Here is a 20508-nt window from a genome sequence, read left to right on the forward strand (position 1 = left end):
TAAGTTCGCCTTGGTCGGCCCCACAGACCACATAAATACTAGTAATAGACTGGTTAGTGGGCGGGGTCCGCGTTACCTATCCTACCTATCGTTCAAATGTGATACTTGATTATTTTGTGGAAAAAATAGAATTTTTTTTTAATTGTGCCGTTATATCATGTCGCGTAAGTAGCCAAAGTTAAAAAATACTTCAGGAGTGATTTCATTTCATCGGTAAGTACTAAAACTCTGTATTTTCTAACATTTTGAACAATACAATATTATAATTTCGAAACAAAACTATTTTCTTGCAACTCGGTAATAACAATATACATTGGTTGCTAGCCATCGCCGTCGTCAAAAGAATAATTCGAATGACGCTCAATGAATTGCTTGCACTAGTGTCGTATTACACTTGGTACTGGGTCCGCGTGTTGTAATCAAATTATCGATATGTAGTAACTCTAATGTATTTGGGGGCTTTAAATCTAACCATGTAATTGTTCCATCGGGGGTGCCGCAAGGATCTCACTTCGGGCCACTACTGTACAACGCGTATCTCTACGACATACATACTTGTTTCGCGAGCTCGAGATTCCTTCTGTACGCAGACGATAACAAAGTTTTCTTGAAGGTGAACTCAATTACCGATTGTCATGATATACAGGCTGATTTGAATAGACTTTCGGAATATTATGTGCGAAACCGTATCAACGTAAACACAGATAAATGTGTACAAATCACGTTTACTCGCAAAACTAAACCAATTTCGTTTTGCTACTCGATTTGCGGTAGACAGGTGCAGAGGGTAGATCAGGTCCGTGATTTAGGTGTAACACTTGATAGTAAACTGTTATTTGATAAACACATAGACTTTATTATTGATAAGGCGTACCGGAGCCTGGGTTTCGTTATGAGAGTGTGCAAACCTTTTGATAATGTATGCTGCATTAAAATGGTGTATAATGCATACGTTCGTAGCGTACTTGAATTTGGCAGTGTTATATGGACTCCTAAATATAGTACTTACATAAATAGTATTGAACGCATTCAGAAGGTATTTATTAGACATATAAACTATAGAACTAAAAAACAGTTCTTATCGTACGCAGAAGCATGTAAATATCATCGCATGAATACCCTTGAGGATCGTAGAATATTGCTGGACATGACTTTCCTATGTGATGTGGCCAACAGTCGCCTCGACAGTTGCCTCCTAACATCATCAGTAGGATTAGAAGTACCCCGACGAATCCCTCGTTTCCCCATTCAAAGGGTTTTTTGTGTTCCTGTCAGTCGCACAAATTATGGCCAGAACGAACTAATTTCGCGCATCACTAGTCTTTATAATACCACCTATAGTATACATTGATATTTTCGCGAACTCAAAAACAGCTCTTAAAAATAAAATTCTTAAGAAATTAAATAATTAAATATTTAAAATTTAAGTTAACTTACTTATTAATAATTATTAATTTACCTTTTCATATACACACACACATGTACGCACGCACGCACGCACGCACGCACGCACGCACGCACGCACGCACGCACGCACACACACACACACACAAACACACAAAGACACGCTCTCTCATAAACAACACCTGTTCATCATCTACACAATGAAGAACAAGTCATACTACTACTAATGTATAATTATTTCACAGTCATATAATATACATATACTTTTTTACAACTTTTAGAGTATATATAAACATGTCAAAATTTATTATTAACGGAAGTTTGTAAGTTTGAAAAATGTTTGTGGTATCCTGTAATTGGCGTAGTTGTTTGGGATTGTTTATCTTTCAAATTGTTAATGTATTATAAGCTGTTGGATGCCCGAAATAAAATAAAATAAAAAAATAAAACTCTATATTTAGAAACCCGGTTTTGGTTTAGTTCAATTTTTTTTTTATTATAGCTGTAGGTACCATGTGTAAACAAATTGTTTGCAGGTATTTAAAAGCTAACAATTTTGATGACTGAAATGTTTGGTCCCAACACTCGCAATAGTTTTTTAAAAATTTTCAGTTTAAGTAAAAACGATATATTAATGGAAAAAAGGAAATATAGATAGAAGAGGTACAGTGTCGATAATTTTACAATACACTAAGTTCGTGGAGTATCAAATGAAGACTTTATAAGATTGGATATTTTATTTCCCTTATCTACATGATTCCTATCTCCCTACTTGCTTATTATACGTCACCTTCGTCCGCTTGAGTTCTTAGTTTTATCACAGGCATGATTTACATTTGCAGTTTTTGTATCGATTTTTTTAGTTTCCCACCGGATCCTTTTTAAAGGAGAAATGGGCTGAGCAAACAGGCAGCAAATGCTGGGTGCCTACTAAATGTAGCACCATAATTGTTATAGGCATTTCGTGACATCACATTAAATTATATACATATGAATAACAATCGAAAAATTCATTAAGAAATAAATTATTTGGTTAATCAGGTAATATATGACATGAAACTCAGAGTCGCATTCACAAATTATAGACCACATCTAAATGTGAAAACATTTCTGAAGCATTGTCAGTTATTTTTCGTCAAGTTTTCATGAAACAAATGATTCGCTTCTTCGCCTTCGGAAATAAGTATCTTCATTTTCTTGACAGGCTCGTCGACGCTATAGGTGTAGTCATGTTCAGCCAGTTTAGAAAAAGGTAATTGTACAAATATGTCATATTTCAGGGAAAATAAAGATTTTTATGATGACTGTGATTTTTATGTGATGTTTAATATTTCAACCCTTCCAGTGATCGGATTGACTTGAAATCTAGTAGGATAATGAAAGTACGACGACAGTATAATAAATCATTAATTCTGTGATTGTAGCACGCCTGCGTATCTAACGTCAATTAATATTTGCGTGTAGTAAAACCTTATGCGTATTTGATAACAAATGTGTGCGTGTAAAATAAGCTACGCTAGTTCTCAAAGAAATTGTTTTAAATGCCGTTTCTATATACTCCGTGGTTAATCCTAATTATATAGTATAAAGCAATGCCTAGTTCAATAATCCGCTAGTTATGAAACTTAATGTCGATATCAATTAAATGTCACATCCCTATCTGTAGATTGTCAACTTTTCGCTTTTGTTCCAAGAAGTTTATGTCCATAGGATTCTTAGCTTTTATGTGACTAGTAATAATAAAACCTTATTAGATCCAAATACGTTTCAATTTTTTTACCAAAAGTATTTTATTATTGTCTATATTCGTTTGATAATTTATAACCAATTAAAATTATGTTATCTTAGTACTAATGTAAGATTACGTTTTAAAATGTGTGCGTGTGGCGACACCGGTTTTGATACAAATGTTGCTTAATGCCATTTCCATTCTTTTCTTTCTTCCGTGGTCGGCCCATTCCAACTTGCCCGCTCACACTCGCCTTATAAATCTGTTTCGTCAATCGTCTTTCATTCATTCTCTGTACATGTCCGAACCATATAATCATCCATTTCATCTTTGCCACTATATCTCGTGGAAGACCACGCCGCAGCGCTGTCTTATCACACTGTTCCGTAATTTATCCATCCGAGTCACTCCAGCCATACATATAGTACCCGTGTTTTCATACTATTATTTTTGTTACAGCCTTCCTTTCCTTCGCCTTTCCATACTTTGTTCTTTCTAACTTCTTGCAATAAAATGCATGTGGACCGAGACCGATAAACCCATACTGTAGTATAGCCAGACATAGGTCGCTTCTGAGGTCTAACATAAGGTTATCCCTATTCACCGCGTTAGTTTAAATCAAGCGAGCTAGTTTTATGAACCCTCTCCGAAATTGTTAGCGTTTGTGTTTATTTTGAAAATAAATATTGATTATTTAAATTTGCTTACATGTTGATAGATCTCCAGTGAAGAAGAGAGCCTTCGCCTTAGCGACTTGTATGCAATGCAGTAGAGGCTTATGTCTCAGGTTGCTGTTGATCAAGGCCGAGACGGCGCCCAGTTTCGCCATGCCCAACCATGTGTACACGAACTCGGCACAATTGGGCATGAAGACGCACACAACGTCACCCCGCTTCAGTCCAACATGCTCTTGTACAACGCGAGCCACGCGATTTGAACTTTCTGCCATCTGAAAAAAAAAATTGTCCACTGAGTTTAATAAACACACACACACATATATATATATATATATAACCGAAAAGGCCATCTTTGTGCGACATATAAACTTTATTAAAATCATTATAGAAGTGACAATCGCAGGAAGCTAACGTAGTCGCGATACCTAGAACAATTTATACACAGCAGATAAAAGGAAAGGTCCGTGAACCCAGTCGTATAACTTAAAAACCATTTCAAAATTTCAAAATCTATTTATATTAATAATCATCTTTAGATATTATGATTATATAACATATAAACCTATAAATTAAATTATAAATTAACGAGCGACTTGAATTAAACATCGAGTAGCTACAAGGCTGAACTTGTCAGGCCGTATGTAATTGTTTGTAACTGTAAACATTGTACAAGGTTTTTTTTTCTATTTTCTCGCCAGATAATATTTTGTAAAACATGATCATCAGGGTGAATTAAAATTTGCCTGTACATGTGTCTGATATCGCATATGAAAACATATTTATAAGTCTGATATCGCATATGAAAACATATTTATAAGTTTTAAAATGCAACATAATATCGAATATGATTTCTGAACTACAGGTCCATTGCAAAGAATGTTGTTTGGAGATGGACATTTACCGGACCTTGCGCTCCCATCAAATACAACTCTTAGCTTTGTCGATAATCTTTCGGGACGAAGCACGGCATGATGAGGAAGAAAATAAATTGGTCTGTTTTCCGGTAAACAATTGTCCATGTCAATTATTCCAGCGTGTCCTAATGCCAAATAATCACTGATGAAATCTACATATAATAACTGGTAATCAGGATGTTTATCGAAACGTTCTTCCAAATTGTAGAAACGTTAAAAAAATATTGTAATTATAAAATGTACTGAAAATGTAATATAGAGATGAAAAGAAGAAAAACAATTGTAATTAAACAAAAGAAACAAAAAGAAAATTACAAAGGAAAATAAAGAAGTAATAAACAAAAAAGTAAGAAGTAACAAAAAAGAAATTGTATGTCGTTGACACTGACCATCTCAGGTCAGTGCGATTGTACTAATGACTTACTAATGAGATTCATATAATTATATATTAAAGCCTATGATCACTTATCACTCTACGACGCAAACTCATTTTCTCTCTTATGTTAAATTAAGTTGTCAAAAAACAAACAATGAGTCCAACGGTCATTCGTAGCCAATGTGGCGTCATTGTTATCAATGTCAAATTTTAATGTGAAGAAATTAATTAGCAATGTTATCGTCGAGACCGCTGTAAAGTGACATAAGAGCGATCAAACATCCGTTGTTTATGTCAATAAATAGACATTTTTTGAATAGTTACATTTATTCTGTGATAGTTGCAATTTCAATGTACGTCATCGTAATTTACTTGATTGTGATCGAAACCACATTACAATTTTATGTATTAAAATAATGAAGGTAGTCATTTTTTGACGAATAATAATATATAGACATACAGGTAGTATTTAGGTACAGACGGCAACACATCAAGCTACACATTTGACGGACCTTGTACTGTTGCACAGTACAAGATCCATATAATATGCAGTGCAGGTTATATTCGAATTTGATGTGCTGGTGCTGTTGATTGTACATAAAATGTATCCCTACGGCACTGATGGTTTTAAAATTATTTCCAAATTTAACAACAAATTGATTGAATTTTGATTAGGACATAAAACGCTTCGTATGCTATTAGAATATTTATTTTGTAAATATTACTTTTTTGATAGTGTTTGTACTTTTGTATGTTATTTAGGCACATCTTGAGAAAAGTAGAAAATGTCTACTATTACTAAGTAAAACTAGAATTGTAAAAAGGACATGAAAATGTGCATCACAGCCATTTAAGGTGAGAGAACGACTACCAAGCAAAGTTCTGGGTACCGGGACACTGATCCATTTAGGCAGATAAATCCTAAAATAACCAGCAACCCGAACACGGTACGGTTACGCTAGATCCAGTGGATGGTGTGGGTATATATGTTTATGTGCTTAATATATATTTTTTGTGATAAAAACTGACGAGATGAAAAAGTCGTGCGTCTATTGGTTGGCGACACGCCTGTCTATAACAGTCGCCGGCCAGAGCTTTAAATCACAAAGATCTGAGTCACTGCCACTGCGCCCATGACCCCCATAACCCTGAGACATAAGTTGACAAGTCCCGTGTGCCTATAATTTCAGCAGCACCCTTACCCTTACCCTTCAAAACTAAAACTAAACTAAAACGCACGTTACAGCTTGGCGGCAGATATAGGTAAGGTAGTAGGTAGTAGCAGCACTTCCTGGACTGTACAGCTACTAAAATACATATATATAAATAAAGTAATATATAAGAAAAAGCCCCTTACATCACCAAAGGTCCAAGTGCGATCATCGACGACGATGAAGCAAGGCGCTGTGGGATCCATTTCGGCTCTCTGCGTGAACAGTTCGGCCACAGTGTTGTTGTGCCGCCCCCAACGCTTGGACCGCACCATGGCGTTTGCATACCGCCAGAGGAATCTGAAAATAAAGAGGATTGTCGAAATTAGAAACTGTACCAAACAATCAAAAATCAGACAAGGGCGTAGCGCTGTACAATAATTTGTGCCTGCCCGTATGTACCATAATACCCGCATCGTATAATTTAGAAATTTCTTCCTGGAATCGAGCCAACCTTAGTCTAGAACAGAGGTTCTTCCAAACTCCCAAACTTTTTGTCACGAATTTTTTCTGTTTTGCGTAGACCCCAGCCTTTCTAACATGGATTTTTTTTACCACATTCCTCAACCTCATATGTGGTTTTAACTGATGGCACAATGCTACTCACTTAGGCAAGTTTAACTCGTCGAGTAGTTGAACATATGTTCAACTGTATAGTAAGAAACGTTATTAAAAAATACATATTAAATTTTATACATACATTTATCTATATGTTACAAAAATTATTATACTATCTATGTAATGTATTATCCTACTTATAAAAAGTCAAGATTTTAGTAAAGGTCTGCCTAAAGGGTTCCACTATCGTGAAACCTTATAAACGTTTCATGCACGCCCTTTTTTTCGCTGCCATAGATCACGATGTAGACCATTTTGCGAATCATCGGTCTAGAAACTGATGAAAATTTCCGTACTGCAGCAGCTAAAATATTCCTGACGTGCAATACTTGGTCGGCAGTTATTTAAAAAAAAAATGTGAATTACAAAAAAATCTTGAATTTACTTTAAATGCTCCTCCGCAGACCCAACTCACCGTCGTCGTTGCGACGTCACGGCATAAAAAGACGCGATATGCAAATAAGGTTCATTAAGAAACATAACAGGGAGTGGATCGAGTGGAATATACACTCAGCGGTACGGAATCCGAGCACTAATCTCGCAATTGCATATAGTTTTAACTGTTTCTAATAAGTATTTCTCATGAAGGTGTGTAGAAAAAATGTTTACCCTTATTTCATGAGGGCAATTCGTTATTTTTGAGTGCACTGTCACACAATTTTTAAGTTTTACTGAATCGGGTCATTTGGGTAACATGGTTGTGGGATAAAGTTTAAGGTTTGAAAATTGTCTGTTAAGTTACCGACGTTTTGTGTATTTGAGTATTTAATTCCATGTTTAAACGAGAAAATTTGTCAATAAAAATGCCCTTAACACCAACCCAAGTTGCACAGGCCGTAACTTTAATCGACCAAGGGCTGTCAACGTGAAGTGGCTATCATTCTGAACGTGTCACGTTCTTCAATGCAGTATGCCTTAAAACGATACCAGGAGACAGGCCGCTATACTCGCAGACCAGGCAGTGGTGGTGGGTGGTAGGTGCACATCGGTTCGGGATGACCGTTTCATTGTTCTGGAAATTATGAGAAACCGCTTCCTTACCGCTGTAGAGATTCGCAATCGGCTCCAAATCGCGAGACAAGTTAATGTTAACGAGCGTACCGTGAGAAGACGCATGGAAGAAGTTAATTTAAAAGATCATAGACCAGCAAGAGGTCAACAACTTCTCAGACAGCACCGAGTAGCTCGACTTAGGTTTGCACGGGAACATGCTAACTGGACATATGATCAATGGGCTACAGTTCTGTTTACAGATGAGTGCAGAATACCATTACGTGCTCCAGATGGCCGAGAACGAATGTGGAGAAAAAGAGGTCAAGGTTTTCTATGGTTTCTACCCATTACCACCACACAAATCGTCAGCTTTCACGGGGTCCCACAATGGTATGGGCAGGAATAAATTCTAACGCTCGCACGGAGTTAGTGATTGTCGACAATCGGCTGACTGCCACACGATACATCGAGGAAATAATTCAGGATCATGTTATTGTGTATTCGGAGTACATTGGACACGCCCAATTTCTTTTAATGCATGATAATGCACGCCCGCACATCGCACGTTGTCTGAATGAATATCTTGAAGAGGTTGGTTGGTATTCAAAAATTGCAATGGCCAGCTCGTAGCCCGGACCTATATCCCATAGACATACATCCACACATGGGACACACTTAAAAGAAAAGCAAGGTCCACTCCCAACCCGCCACAAACACTTAATGAGCTCCGAAATGCAGTTCTTGCCGCTTCGGAAAACATTCCTCAAATTGATGTCAGAAACATTATTCAAAGCATGCCAGATCGAATCCAGGCTGTAATTAGAGCAAGAGGAGGAAACACCAAATACTAAAACGTATGAACATAAAGAAGGTTCGCTAAGTTTTAATTTGCCTTTGTTTTAAAATTTCGTGTTTGAAAATCGTTTTTCTTGTAAAAGTATGTGTGTGTAATTTAAAAAAAGTATGTTTTTGGTGTACAAACACTATATAGGTGTAAAAAAACATAAAAATAACACATATTGAATGTAACTAGACTTTATTTGGTAATAAAATAGTATTTTAATATAAGTTATCGCAATAATCCAAGTGTGGCCAAGTTTCCGTGCCGGTGATGTATGTTAGAACCGTTTCCAGACAAAGAGGGCCGTGACTCGCTTATACTTCCTTCATAATAATAACACATACGTCCTTAATCACACCTCCACCATATAGCACCAAATTGGTTATTATATAAAGAAGAATAAAATTTAGAAGAATATATAGATGACTGTTCTGCCTAAAAAATAGGTGAGGTAAACAATTAATATATATAAACATAGATACATAGATACACCCACATACATAATGTATATATACATTCGAGAAGTGTCTCACAAAATAGTTGAATGGAACACTAAGCTTTTCATTTGTTAAAATAATCATCTAATAACATTGGAATGGTCTACAATTCGTCAACTTCGCGCGGTGGAAACGTGTCAGCTGTTTTAAACAACCTGTAACCACTATTGTAGAAAGCCATCAAAAATGTTTGGCGTCCACCAAAAAGCTGCAATATACATTTTACTACGCTCACGGCACGGTGTAGCTCCATAAGTACAATGATTAAAAATCGATATAAAATCATACATAGAACACTAAAAGTCATATGGAGCTTTTCTCTCATCAATAATAAACTAAGATTGCGGTCGATAAGGTCACATGCTTGTTAACTATGGGAATCTCACTCTGAACGAACATCTGACGTTTTCAAGGGTTCTAACCTAAAGTGAAATGTTGGCTTTTGTCGAACCCTTTGTTATATGTTCCGCAGTGGATCAAAACGGGTGTCCTCTAATTTATTTCAACACTAATTACATCTTCGAAAAGTTTATGTATCTTCTTTGAAGTGAAGTAAATTGTCGCGTTCCACTCCACTAATAACGCTCTCTGTCTGGCTGCGTTCAACGAGTTTGAAAGACTCAATAGATCCAGCTCTTGCGTCTAGAGACACGGCATTATACAGTATCGGATAAAAAGTATCGTATTCGTAACAGTATCGAAACAAATCGACTACATAATTTTGTCCTACAAAATTTTCCGACCTTAAAGACAAAATTATTCAACATTTGTTATTGTAATTTAATAACATGGTTTTAATTAAAATTCTAGTAAATATGTTTTTGCGCAACTTACGATAGCGTGACATGAGGTATGTCTGTCGATGGTCGTTTGTTACTGAACAATAAATTTCTTCAATTTTTACATTGAAATATTAGGCCTGAGGCTAAATAGGGTCAAAAAGTACTAAAGAAGTAACGAATAAAAGATCGTGTACAAAAGGACAACATTCGATCCCTTTTTACATATACTTCCATCTGACTGTTATTCCTTAGTCATGTCCTTGATAAAGTCACAAGTGCTTTTATCACATGAAAGTCGATAAACAACACGAACTAGAGATGCACATTACGATTCAATTTTTATGAAGATGAAGATTTAAGATTCAAGTGTATGTAAAAGCAGTTTGGCAACATCTAAGTACAAAATAACACAAATATCGATTCAAGAGCATGTTAGTATGATCCGAATCGATTCAGAGGCATATGATCCTTAAGGCTCAAAATATTTGCTCGAGAATGCTAGCGCATTCCGCGGAAGATTTTTGCTCGTATCTACTTTCTACTTTACACAAATGACCACATAAAGTTCATCATGCTGTGTGCAATATCGTTACAAAAATTTGTTCCTATTCCGTTCCGCCGCAATATAAATTGAGCCTTACGTTCCAAAAATCAACTCGAAGCAAAAAACATCGTGCATCCTGAACACGAACTACATGAAATAAATGATGTATAGATATGGGAAATTATTTACCATATCATTATAACTCTATTATTTTTAACCGACTTAAAAAAAAGAGGAGGTTCTCAATTCGACTATGTTTTTTTTGTATGTATGTTACGCGATAACTCGGGTATTTGTGAACCGATTTTCATCATTCTTTTTTTGTTGGAAAGAGGGCACCTCCATAGTGGTTCCATTTAATTTTGAAGAAACTCATCCACCTCTAAGGGTGGCTGTTAACGCTTAAAGATTCATTTTTATTAATAGCGCCTAAATTTTATTATAAGCAGCAATTATTTCAATGGTTGATTTTGCTATTCTCCAATTCAATGCGTTTTTCTCTCTCAATGTACTTTGAGTAGTGAGAACCGATTTTTGTTATCTCCTATGTCAAGTCCCATAGTAGCGAACTAGGGGATGAATCCGGGTTTGCGAACTTTCCGGTAACCGGTTTCAATAAAACTTGGTAATTATATGTAATTTCACGTACTTTTGAGGTCGGTTGTTTAAGCATAAAAAGTTATCGACTGATTTCGTTCATCGAATATTTAAACTTCTGGTGAAAAATTGTAATTTTAAATTACAATTACAATTTTCAAGCATCAAACTTCTTACACCAAATATAGAAAGCAGTCTGCAATTGCGGACTTAAGCTTTCATTAATTATGAAAAAAGAATTCCAGAACAGCTTCGTTCCAAATTCTACTAACTACGTTGCCAAACTTACTTTTGAATTTTTACTGTTCGTCCTAGTTTAAGCCCGCAGTGTACAAAAATCGATGTGCGGAGTCAAATCTACGTTAGGAGCAGGTTGTTTTTAGTCAGCGCAGTTGACTAACTCGCTTGAAAAAATATGGTTATATAAAAATTAGGTCGTATAAAATAGGATCAGGATGTGTACAGAAAAGCAAAGCAGTATTTTTAGTAGATAGAGATCTACTACGAAAATGTTTATAGCTTCTAGTATATTTGAGTTAAGGCGATATTCCATGGGAAAATGTAATAACGAATGAATAAATGAAATAAAATTGAATTGAATTGAAAAAACCGACAATAAACTTCGCAATTAATGGAGAGACCATTAATAGAGTACATTCAGTAGCAGTAGAGCTCTTTGAGAAAGAGTTCGTCCAGGGGAAGCCACATTACCTATTTCTGCCGCCAAGTAGTAATGTGAGCATTACTGCGTTCCGGCTTAGAAGAATAAAGGTGCTGGTGAATTTACAGGCACATGGTACTACTACTACTTGTCAACTTATGTCTCAGGGTGACGGCGCGGTGGTGGTGCCCATAAGCTCTTTGCGATTTAAATCTCGGAATGGCACTGCAGCTGTTATGGATAGGCGTGTCACTTACCACCAGGCTCACGACTTGTTCGTCCCTTCGTATTATAAAAAAATTGCATTAAATTCTATTAATGCACACTGGGACAAATACATAATAATACAAAAAAGAGAGGTAATTCTACCAAACATTTGTGAACATTTAGGTAGCAATATACCAGTTGCTATCGGTGGAGGAAAACATCGTAATGAAAGCTGCATGCAGAAAAAGGTTCACAACCTCTGGAAACGAGTAAGACGTCAACCCCGATGGGCCAGTGTGGCAGATTATTGCCTATACCTTGTCCTTAGAGGAGACCCGTGTCCAGCACTAACGGGGCAATAACGGTGATGAGAAATTGACATTAGATACAGTCGGTAGTAGGCAGGTGCATAAATAAAGTACCGGTTTAATATAATTAAGTTTGTCCGGTCACCAAGTTTCATATGAATTCATAACTACGTTGAAGGAGCTAATTGTTGTACATTGTTGTCAATAGTAAAGTGCAGTAAACATTATGGAATGTATAATTTTACGACACAACTCGGCATTTGTTTTTTGGAATTTGAAATTTAAAAAAAATGAAATCAAATACCTTTACGGTCGGCACTTATGGGATCTCTGGCCAGCACAACTACCTCTATCAAACTCGCGTCAAAGCTCAATGCATAACAAAGCAGTTTCGAATAGAGGATATTTAAGAAAACATTTTTATTTTCGTTTTATTAAAACTTTTTAATCAGCTACCCCTTGCAATACTAGTTATAAATCTAAAAAAATATAGATGCGACTCACATTTAATTAGTAGGGATCGAAAGACGTAACTTTTATAGGCGTTTCAGTACATGCAAAATTAAACACAAACGCGTGTAAATATAATATAATTTACAGTGTTTTTTTCTTCGTTTACCGGTATCGAAACCTTTCACCGGTGCGTTATAAATTCTACTTACAAATGCATTTTGTGTTGAATGTAGCATACGTTGAAACGGCTTATAACGGTAACCTCTTTCGTTCACTGGCGTAAATGAAGCCATATTTCCCGACGTCGTCGGCAATGCGGAGGACTCCAGTCACGCGACAGACGATCGTAAGCACTTAATTAAATGAAGATGCTGACCTTCGGGCTGTTAGACATTACTTAGCGCGTTGCTGACTATGTCTGATTCGTTTCAGGGGTCACAAGTATCAAGTATGAAGCTTCATTCGCATCACGCGTCTTTTCATTTGGTCAAGTATTGCTTATTTGGCAGTAATTGTTTCGGACAGATGTCGGACGGCGATCGAGAGTAGACCCCCAGTTCCGAGATCCGAGAAATGACGGTCCGAAACGCCACAGGGATCATTTTATTTCTAGGTTAACAAGCTCTATTCGTATTCGAATCGGACTTAGTGCACAAACGACACCCGAAGTGGATCCACAAGCGACGCCCGAAGTGTGTCCAAGTTTTCTAGATTTGTATAGTCTCGGATGAAAGAATACGCACGAATCGGATGCAGACGTTAAGCGCGTTCTGCATCTGATTCGTGATTTGTGGCTCTGAGATGTATTTTTTTTCTTAATGATTGGCTTGTGAGACTACTTAGCTCTGAGATGTAGTCGAAGTACAAAAATGTAAAATATATAGATAATAGATTTTAAAACTTTTTTCCACGTTCGTTTATTAGCAGGTTCTATTCTATTCTGCCTAATAATTATAAAGGAAAAATACCCTTTTGGGTTGAACAATTTACAAAACTTTTTAGAATCATCTAGTGTCATAAAATATTTTCAATTGAAAAAATACGAGGAAATGAGAAAGGTTACGGTGCATAGAAAATTAAGCAAAAGAAATATCTTAGAATATTCTTTATATTGGGAACATAAACTATGTTTTGTTTTCGATATTAGTGGCTAATATGTCAAATATTGACTTTTGTTTTTGCGCAGGCAAACTATTCTTCGAACGGTTTTTTCAGATATCCCCAGAATCTCAGCAGTTTCGTTGGCACAAAAACCGATATTCATTTAGTGGCCAGGTTTGAAATGTATGCTAGTAGGCATTTATTATCATACCTTCTCGGTTAAAGACATTGAAGGCGTGATCTTGTTCTCTCTCCTGCCTCCATTGTGGTGGAGATGCAACTGACTCGTTATCCGTCCATATCGATTAAAAACTGACTTTTCATTTTTTAATTCATTGTAATTAACGCTATTTAATAATGAACCAATTCATGATTTTAATTTTCAAAAAAAATTATTTAGTTTAATGAAGTACTAGTGTTTTAGCAATAAATTATTCACATTCCTGATTAAAAGTATTTGTGTTTATATAACAAATAAAAATAAAAAATCGAATAAACAAAAAGGACAACCAGAGGTTGTTCATTCCCGAAACATTGCCAATGGAGAAAAAACCTTTCCACAGGAAATAGTTCTTTGAGATTATCTTATTAAATATGGTGTTTTATATAATTCGAATCCCGTCGGATCGAAGATTTTTTTCTAAGTGTTCGATTTTTGTATTAATAATTATAAAACAAACTGGTGGAGTAATTTCAAAAAAATAATTGAATATCATAGTGTTCAAACATCGTAACATTCAATAAAAAACTTAAAAAAATTACGTTCTATTGTCGTCGGCGTCCGTCATCCTAAGTTGTCGTCCACATAAGTTGACAAGTCTCATTGTTTAAACTAAAAAGCCAATAGTATTGAGTACGTTTAAATAATAACTGTTCTTATCAGACTCTTTCTTTGTAGATATTCTCTAGTAGCGATTTCTCGAAGCTATTGCCTCTGTGTTCACGTGATGATGAAGTCTATGTTCGTGAGCTTTGGCGTATTTTTTAAAACTTTATCTATGGGCTCTAGAGCCAAATCGCGATGCAGCTCTATCGATCGATTATTTATTTCGTAATATAGGTACCAAGGAGCACTCACAACGAGGAGCGTTCGAAGAAAAACCGCTAATTCGCATTTTGTCTTTTTTTTACGGTAGTTTTTGTTCATTTCTACGAATAACTGAAGAGCAACCAATAAATCCGCTTTAAAATTAGGTTTCAAATCCATAAATCTGAACACAATGCGACAAACCCATTGATTGAGACGAGACGAAATTGGAATCGAAATTTATCGGATTGCTCGTTTTTGTTCCGAAGCTCCTTAATTGTGCTCATATTAAATGTATGTTGGTTTTAGCGGCAAAGCCCTAGAACCCCATCGTAAATATAGTTATCATAGCTTCTAATATTTAAATCTAATCTTTAGAACACAAAAGAAGACCTCGGGAAGAATCTAACGCTCGAAATGTGGTGCTATTGTAGAATGATCCTCATCAGTTGGACGGACAGAGTCACGAATGTCGAGGTCGTTAAAAGTATGGCGAAGAACTGCGATGAAGGTGGAGCTGGTACGAACTGTCAAGCAGCGGATAATTAGATTTGGGTCATGTACGGACAACGGCACACCAGACTACACAAAAATTTCGTTCGAAAATTGCCTCTAGTGCAACGGAACAAGATACGTCAATGTGTAGCTTGATGTGCTGGCGTGTGTACATGTCGCAGTACACAGATATCATCTATTACTCACCATAATGATGGGCAAAGTGGTTCGAAAGCGGAAGGTTTGGAAAAAGGAAAATGTCAAGGATTGGACCGTGGAACAATTGTTCAGGCTGGTTCTGGACAAAGAAAGATTTAGAAAATTTTCTACCGACCTTCAGTAAGGGAGAGGCACTTGAAGAAAAAGAAGAATTATAGTTCAGAATAGGAAGGTTTTCATTATGTTCATATCACCTCAGACAGCCATACGGTTGGGTAATTTTCGGAAAAATTGCAAATACTTAGTGGAAATTTTTCTGGAAAAATTCCCGAAAAATTGGAAAAATATAATTTGGAATGCTCTTATTATGTTCTACGTTTAGAAATGTTTTTTGAAGTTTTATTTAGCGTGAATTAAATAAACTTGTTGTATCTTGTATAGCTAAAAAAGCCTTCTAGAGAAAAACGAGATTTAAAATTATTTCACAACATAGAAAAAACCTCCAACAACCACACCAGCAGGTGTAGCATGAGCCCAAAGACAAAAATTATCTCTTCTTCGGGCTCATGCTAAGCCTGCTGTACCACTTGTTGTTGGCTTCATCGTTTTCGTTCAGTAACTTGAACTTTTGACAGGTGTCAACGTCAGATGTGGAAAATTAAAGGAAAAATATTTCTTGTGAAATATATGATTTGAAAAAAAAAACCTTGAAATTTTTCCATGATCCAACACTAGTCAGCCGTGACCATAGAACTTCCAAAGAGCCCGAAATGTCGGTTTCTTTGGAAAAAAACAAACATAATATGCTATTTAGAATCGAAAAAAGAAATAGTTATATTTGTAATGTATTGCAATCACGATAACCTAAGAACCGTTATTATTAGTAAGCTATTTAATCGCCTAATTTCGAAGTAACCAATGCGAGTGCGCGATGCAGGCATTGCGATTAAAGTTCAGTCCAAAAATAGACGGTAGTAGGTATCTCAGAATCTCACTGCATCAACGGGCGTTTAAAAACAAAACATCCAATGCTAAAGTTCAGTCGTTCCTCTGTGGAATAATTAAACAACAAAAAAATTATATACAAATAGATACTGACGCTATTAGTATATCGCATTTTATCACTTTTATACGTTATTTATGAAACCAGGTTCCGTAGATAAAATATCAATTGCCATTATAAAACATGGCTTGTTGATTAATGAATCTTTTATTAAAATATAAACCTTATCAAAAAAATTAAGAAGAAATTCGCACAAAGGAGTAGGTTCGAAGAACAAGATAAAATCACTCTTAGGAAGAGTCATACCCATAAGTGGGACGTGTATTGGTTTGCTATAAATAACAATGATATACTTAGAGTGGTTAATACCTCTCCCGGGAATCCCAGAATGACTACAAACAAAGAACAAGAAATTAAAAGAATTTTTTTTTATACAACTACAAAACATTGTTTTAATTACACTATTCTAGAAAAGTAATTGCTTGTTACACTTAAAATATATATAATACAATAATTCCGGGATAACAAAGGGAGATAGTGCAATCTGTGTATTATTACATCATTGAAGTTTAAGCTTTATATTGGTAGATATTATAGACCGACTACGGGCAAATCTTACAATAATTTACTCAGTAATGCAGCAGTAATGCAATATCTATGTTTAGATATCAGCTATCACAGAGTTCCTCATGTAGTTCCCAAACTCCAATCCAAACCAAGCATATGATTATTTTTTCTAACCACTGACACAAAAAGAGAGGAACTATAAGTTTGAAGCTTTTGTCCATCATAGCTCGAAACTGTTGGAGTCAAAGTCAAAGAAACATTTATTCCATGGATAAAATAAATTTACACTTGAAAACGATATTATTTAAGCTAGCAGTAGCGTTCACTGTGCTGACTTCCCTGAGCAGAACGAGCAAGAAACTCCAGGGATTGCTCTTTTCAATTAAACTTAAATGCTATGGAATTATACCTCTAGAGTCATCATCTTTCCTACATCTTCATCTAACACGTAGTGTTCAATTTTGTAATAAGTAAAATATTTTTAATGTAGGTTTCCAACTTAGGAAATAATAATACCTACATCGTCGCCTTACTTTCTCAAAGTCGTATCTTAAGCTAAAGTAACCAAAATGCAAAAAATGAATTTTTAAATATATACACAAATTTGCAATCTGATTTCTTCATATTCACACACTATGGCTTTTACCGATTCTTAAAGTAATGCATCCAAATCACAGACATACAGACATATCTAGATAGACGCCGCAGGTGTGCGTACTTTGCGTGCCTAAAGTAAGTGAAATTCACTTCTTGCCGCTGCTACAATTCAAAACACGCTCGAGACCGTTATAGTAGTTAAACACCAGTCGGAAACGTTAAAAATGCATAATTGTGCCAGTATAAACTGCAAAAGCACCATACATAACTGTAGGTAAAGGGGGTAAACAGTTTCCTTCCACGGGCAAGTGATTTTGTAATCAGAAGATGCACAATTTATTTTATAAACAATTGTTTTGGTTTCGTATGAATTTCGAGACAACAAATATGCAACCGAGTGTATGCCTCATGTTTGTAATACATTGCGGCTTTTACTTGGTGCGATATAAATATGATCCTTTGTTAATACGCCATGAATATCGAACGAACGCACTTTTGTTTAATGCATTCGGTTTCGTGGTACGGCCGCTTGAACATTGGTCAAATTTAACATTTAGTGATGTATACGTGAGGCAACACTGTCTCGATTCTGATCGATTTTGAAAACAAAGGGACGAAAATTATTATGACCTTACCAATATTATAAAAAAAAATCTGTAACTCTTTTGTTATAACGTTTCGTTTTTTTTTTTCAGTTTTGTAGTATCTATTATCAGTAGTAGTAATTTCGATAATTTTTGCAGCACGTTGCCTCGAATGTCTGAATATAGTGAGCAAATAATTACATATAAATGCCGGATATGTAGTACGAGTAATACACAAAAGAAAGAATTAACAGTGCGCTGTCTTTACAAAAACCTGGAGTTGGTCATACGTATGAGTTCGTTGCTTTCGAGGACGGAAGTGGTCTAGTTTATCCCACTTAAGATGCTATCCAAATATGCAGAGTAGCAGAGTTAGAAATCCGAGAAATAATAAACAAATCACAAAAATTTCACACGAGGCCATCATTAAGTAAACCTCTTCTGATTAATAAGATTTTACCATATTTTGTCAGCAGTAACATTTTCAATTAGAAATGAGGAGATCCGTAGAAGAACGAAAGTCACCGACATAGCTCGAAGGATTAGCAAGATGAAATGGCAGTGGGCAGGGCACATAGCTCGTAGAACTGACTGCCGTTGAGGCAGAAAGGTTCTTGAATGGAGACCACGAACCGGAAGGCGTTCAGTGGGATGGCTCCTTACTAGATGGACAGATGACCTGGTAAGGGCGGCAGGTAACCGATGGATGCACGTCGCGTCCGATCGGCTGGTCTGGAAATCTTTGGGGAGGCCTATGTTCAGCAGTGGACATCTTCCGGCTGATATGACGATGAAGATGATGATGAACATTTTCATTTGTCTTGCCATTCATCAATTTGATCAATTACCAACAGTCGCAAGTTCATATATTGACGTGCGTTTTCATTATTTTATCGATAAGATCTTCTATTACAAAAAGATATTATATAATAAGCTCATTTTATTGGAAGGACAATCAATTTATTATTTGAAGTCGATTAAAAATTAAAATCTTAATTTTTTTTAAGTAATCAAAATATTTTAAAACAAGTAAAATAAAGGAGTTAACTATCTTATTATAGTATTTTTTTACTATATTAATATTACGACTACTTCTAATCAAGAAATACTTGAACACAAATTATTCTATTTAGAATCGATTAATTGAATGGAATACGCGTGTTTATGCGTATTCCGTTCAATCAATCGATTTAGACGAGCGGAAGGAGGTTTTCATCATAAATAGTTCTTGTGACGTCATAGTGAGTACAAAATATATATAAAAAATGTGGCACGCTTGGTTTTCATACAAATTGCTGTACTTGTGGCGTCTATCTAAATACATATATGTGTGTGATCCAAATTAACACCCTTGATAAGAACTTTAAAATAAATATTTTTTCCATCTCCTGAATAATCAAATCACTCTTTATAAGATACGTATTTGTGGAGTGGAAGTAAGCTTCAGAATTTTATTGTAAAAACGTATAGAGAACCCCATAAACGAATCGTTTACTGACTGATCTCAAATCCGAGTTTTTTTTTAATTCAAGGCTGGTTTAATTGGGATGGTTCTTTGCTATGTTTGATAAACATCTTCTCAGCTGTTTAAAGATCGTCAAATTGCACCATTGTAGAATTTATATCGGTGTCATCTGTACCATTTCAAAACTTCAGTCAATTGGACTAAAAAAATTTTGTAAACATTATCAAACGTAATCCTTTGTGCTATATTTACGTTTCATTCAGCCATGCAGCCACACAGAATTAACATTTATCACGCTAGCAACACTGTATATAGTTATACACAAGGTATTAAGGAGTTACCAAGGCAACTATACTATTTTAAAGAAAAAAAAAGGGTTCTGGAACAGGTATCCCAAGGACGCCTCCGCCAAATTACATAAGTCTGTCGCTATGAACACATATTCACCTTACAAACTACCTATATCTTTTAGGATTGCGGAAACGAATTTCATATGCAAGTACCTATTTTATCATATTTTATTTTAACTTATTAGAAGGGATAACAATGACATATTTCCTTGCACGTCTGCCAACACCATTCTTTGTTCTAAAATTAAATATATATCTTTTAAAATCGTGGAAACGAATTTCATATGTAAGTACCTATTTAATCATATTTTATTTTAACTTATTAGAAGGGATAACAATGACATATTT

General features: G+C 35.5%; 1 protein-coding gene across 1 annotated transcript in view; it reads right to left on the minus strand.

Annotated features, from left to right (window-relative positions):
- The window catches only part of LOC113233431 (long-chain fatty acid transport protein 4-like), a 111053-nt gene extending 103644 nt beyond the window's left edge, over window positions 1-7409 (minus strand). Inside the window, exons 1-3 of the mRNA XM_026468562.1 lie at window positions 7345-7409; window positions 6458-6611; window positions 3842-4082 (exon numbers count right to left, since the gene is read on the minus strand). Of these exons, the coding sequence (XP_026324347.1) occupies window positions 3842-4082; window positions 6458-6611; window positions 7345-7409 (460 nt within the window). The remainder of the gene's footprint in view (window positions 1-3841; window positions 4083-6457; window positions 6612-7344) is intronic.
- Between the last annotated feature and the right edge of the window lie 13099 nt (window positions 7410-20508).

Source organism: Hyposmocoma kahamanoa, unplaced genomic scaffold (assembly GCF_003589595.1).
Source record: "Hyposmocoma kahamanoa isolate Upper Pololo Valley unplaced genomic scaffold, ASM358959v1 102, whole genome shotgun sequence".
Taxonomy (NCBI): Eukaryota; Metazoa; Arthropoda; class Insecta; order Lepidoptera; family Cosmopterigidae; genus Hyposmocoma; species Hyposmocoma kahamanoa.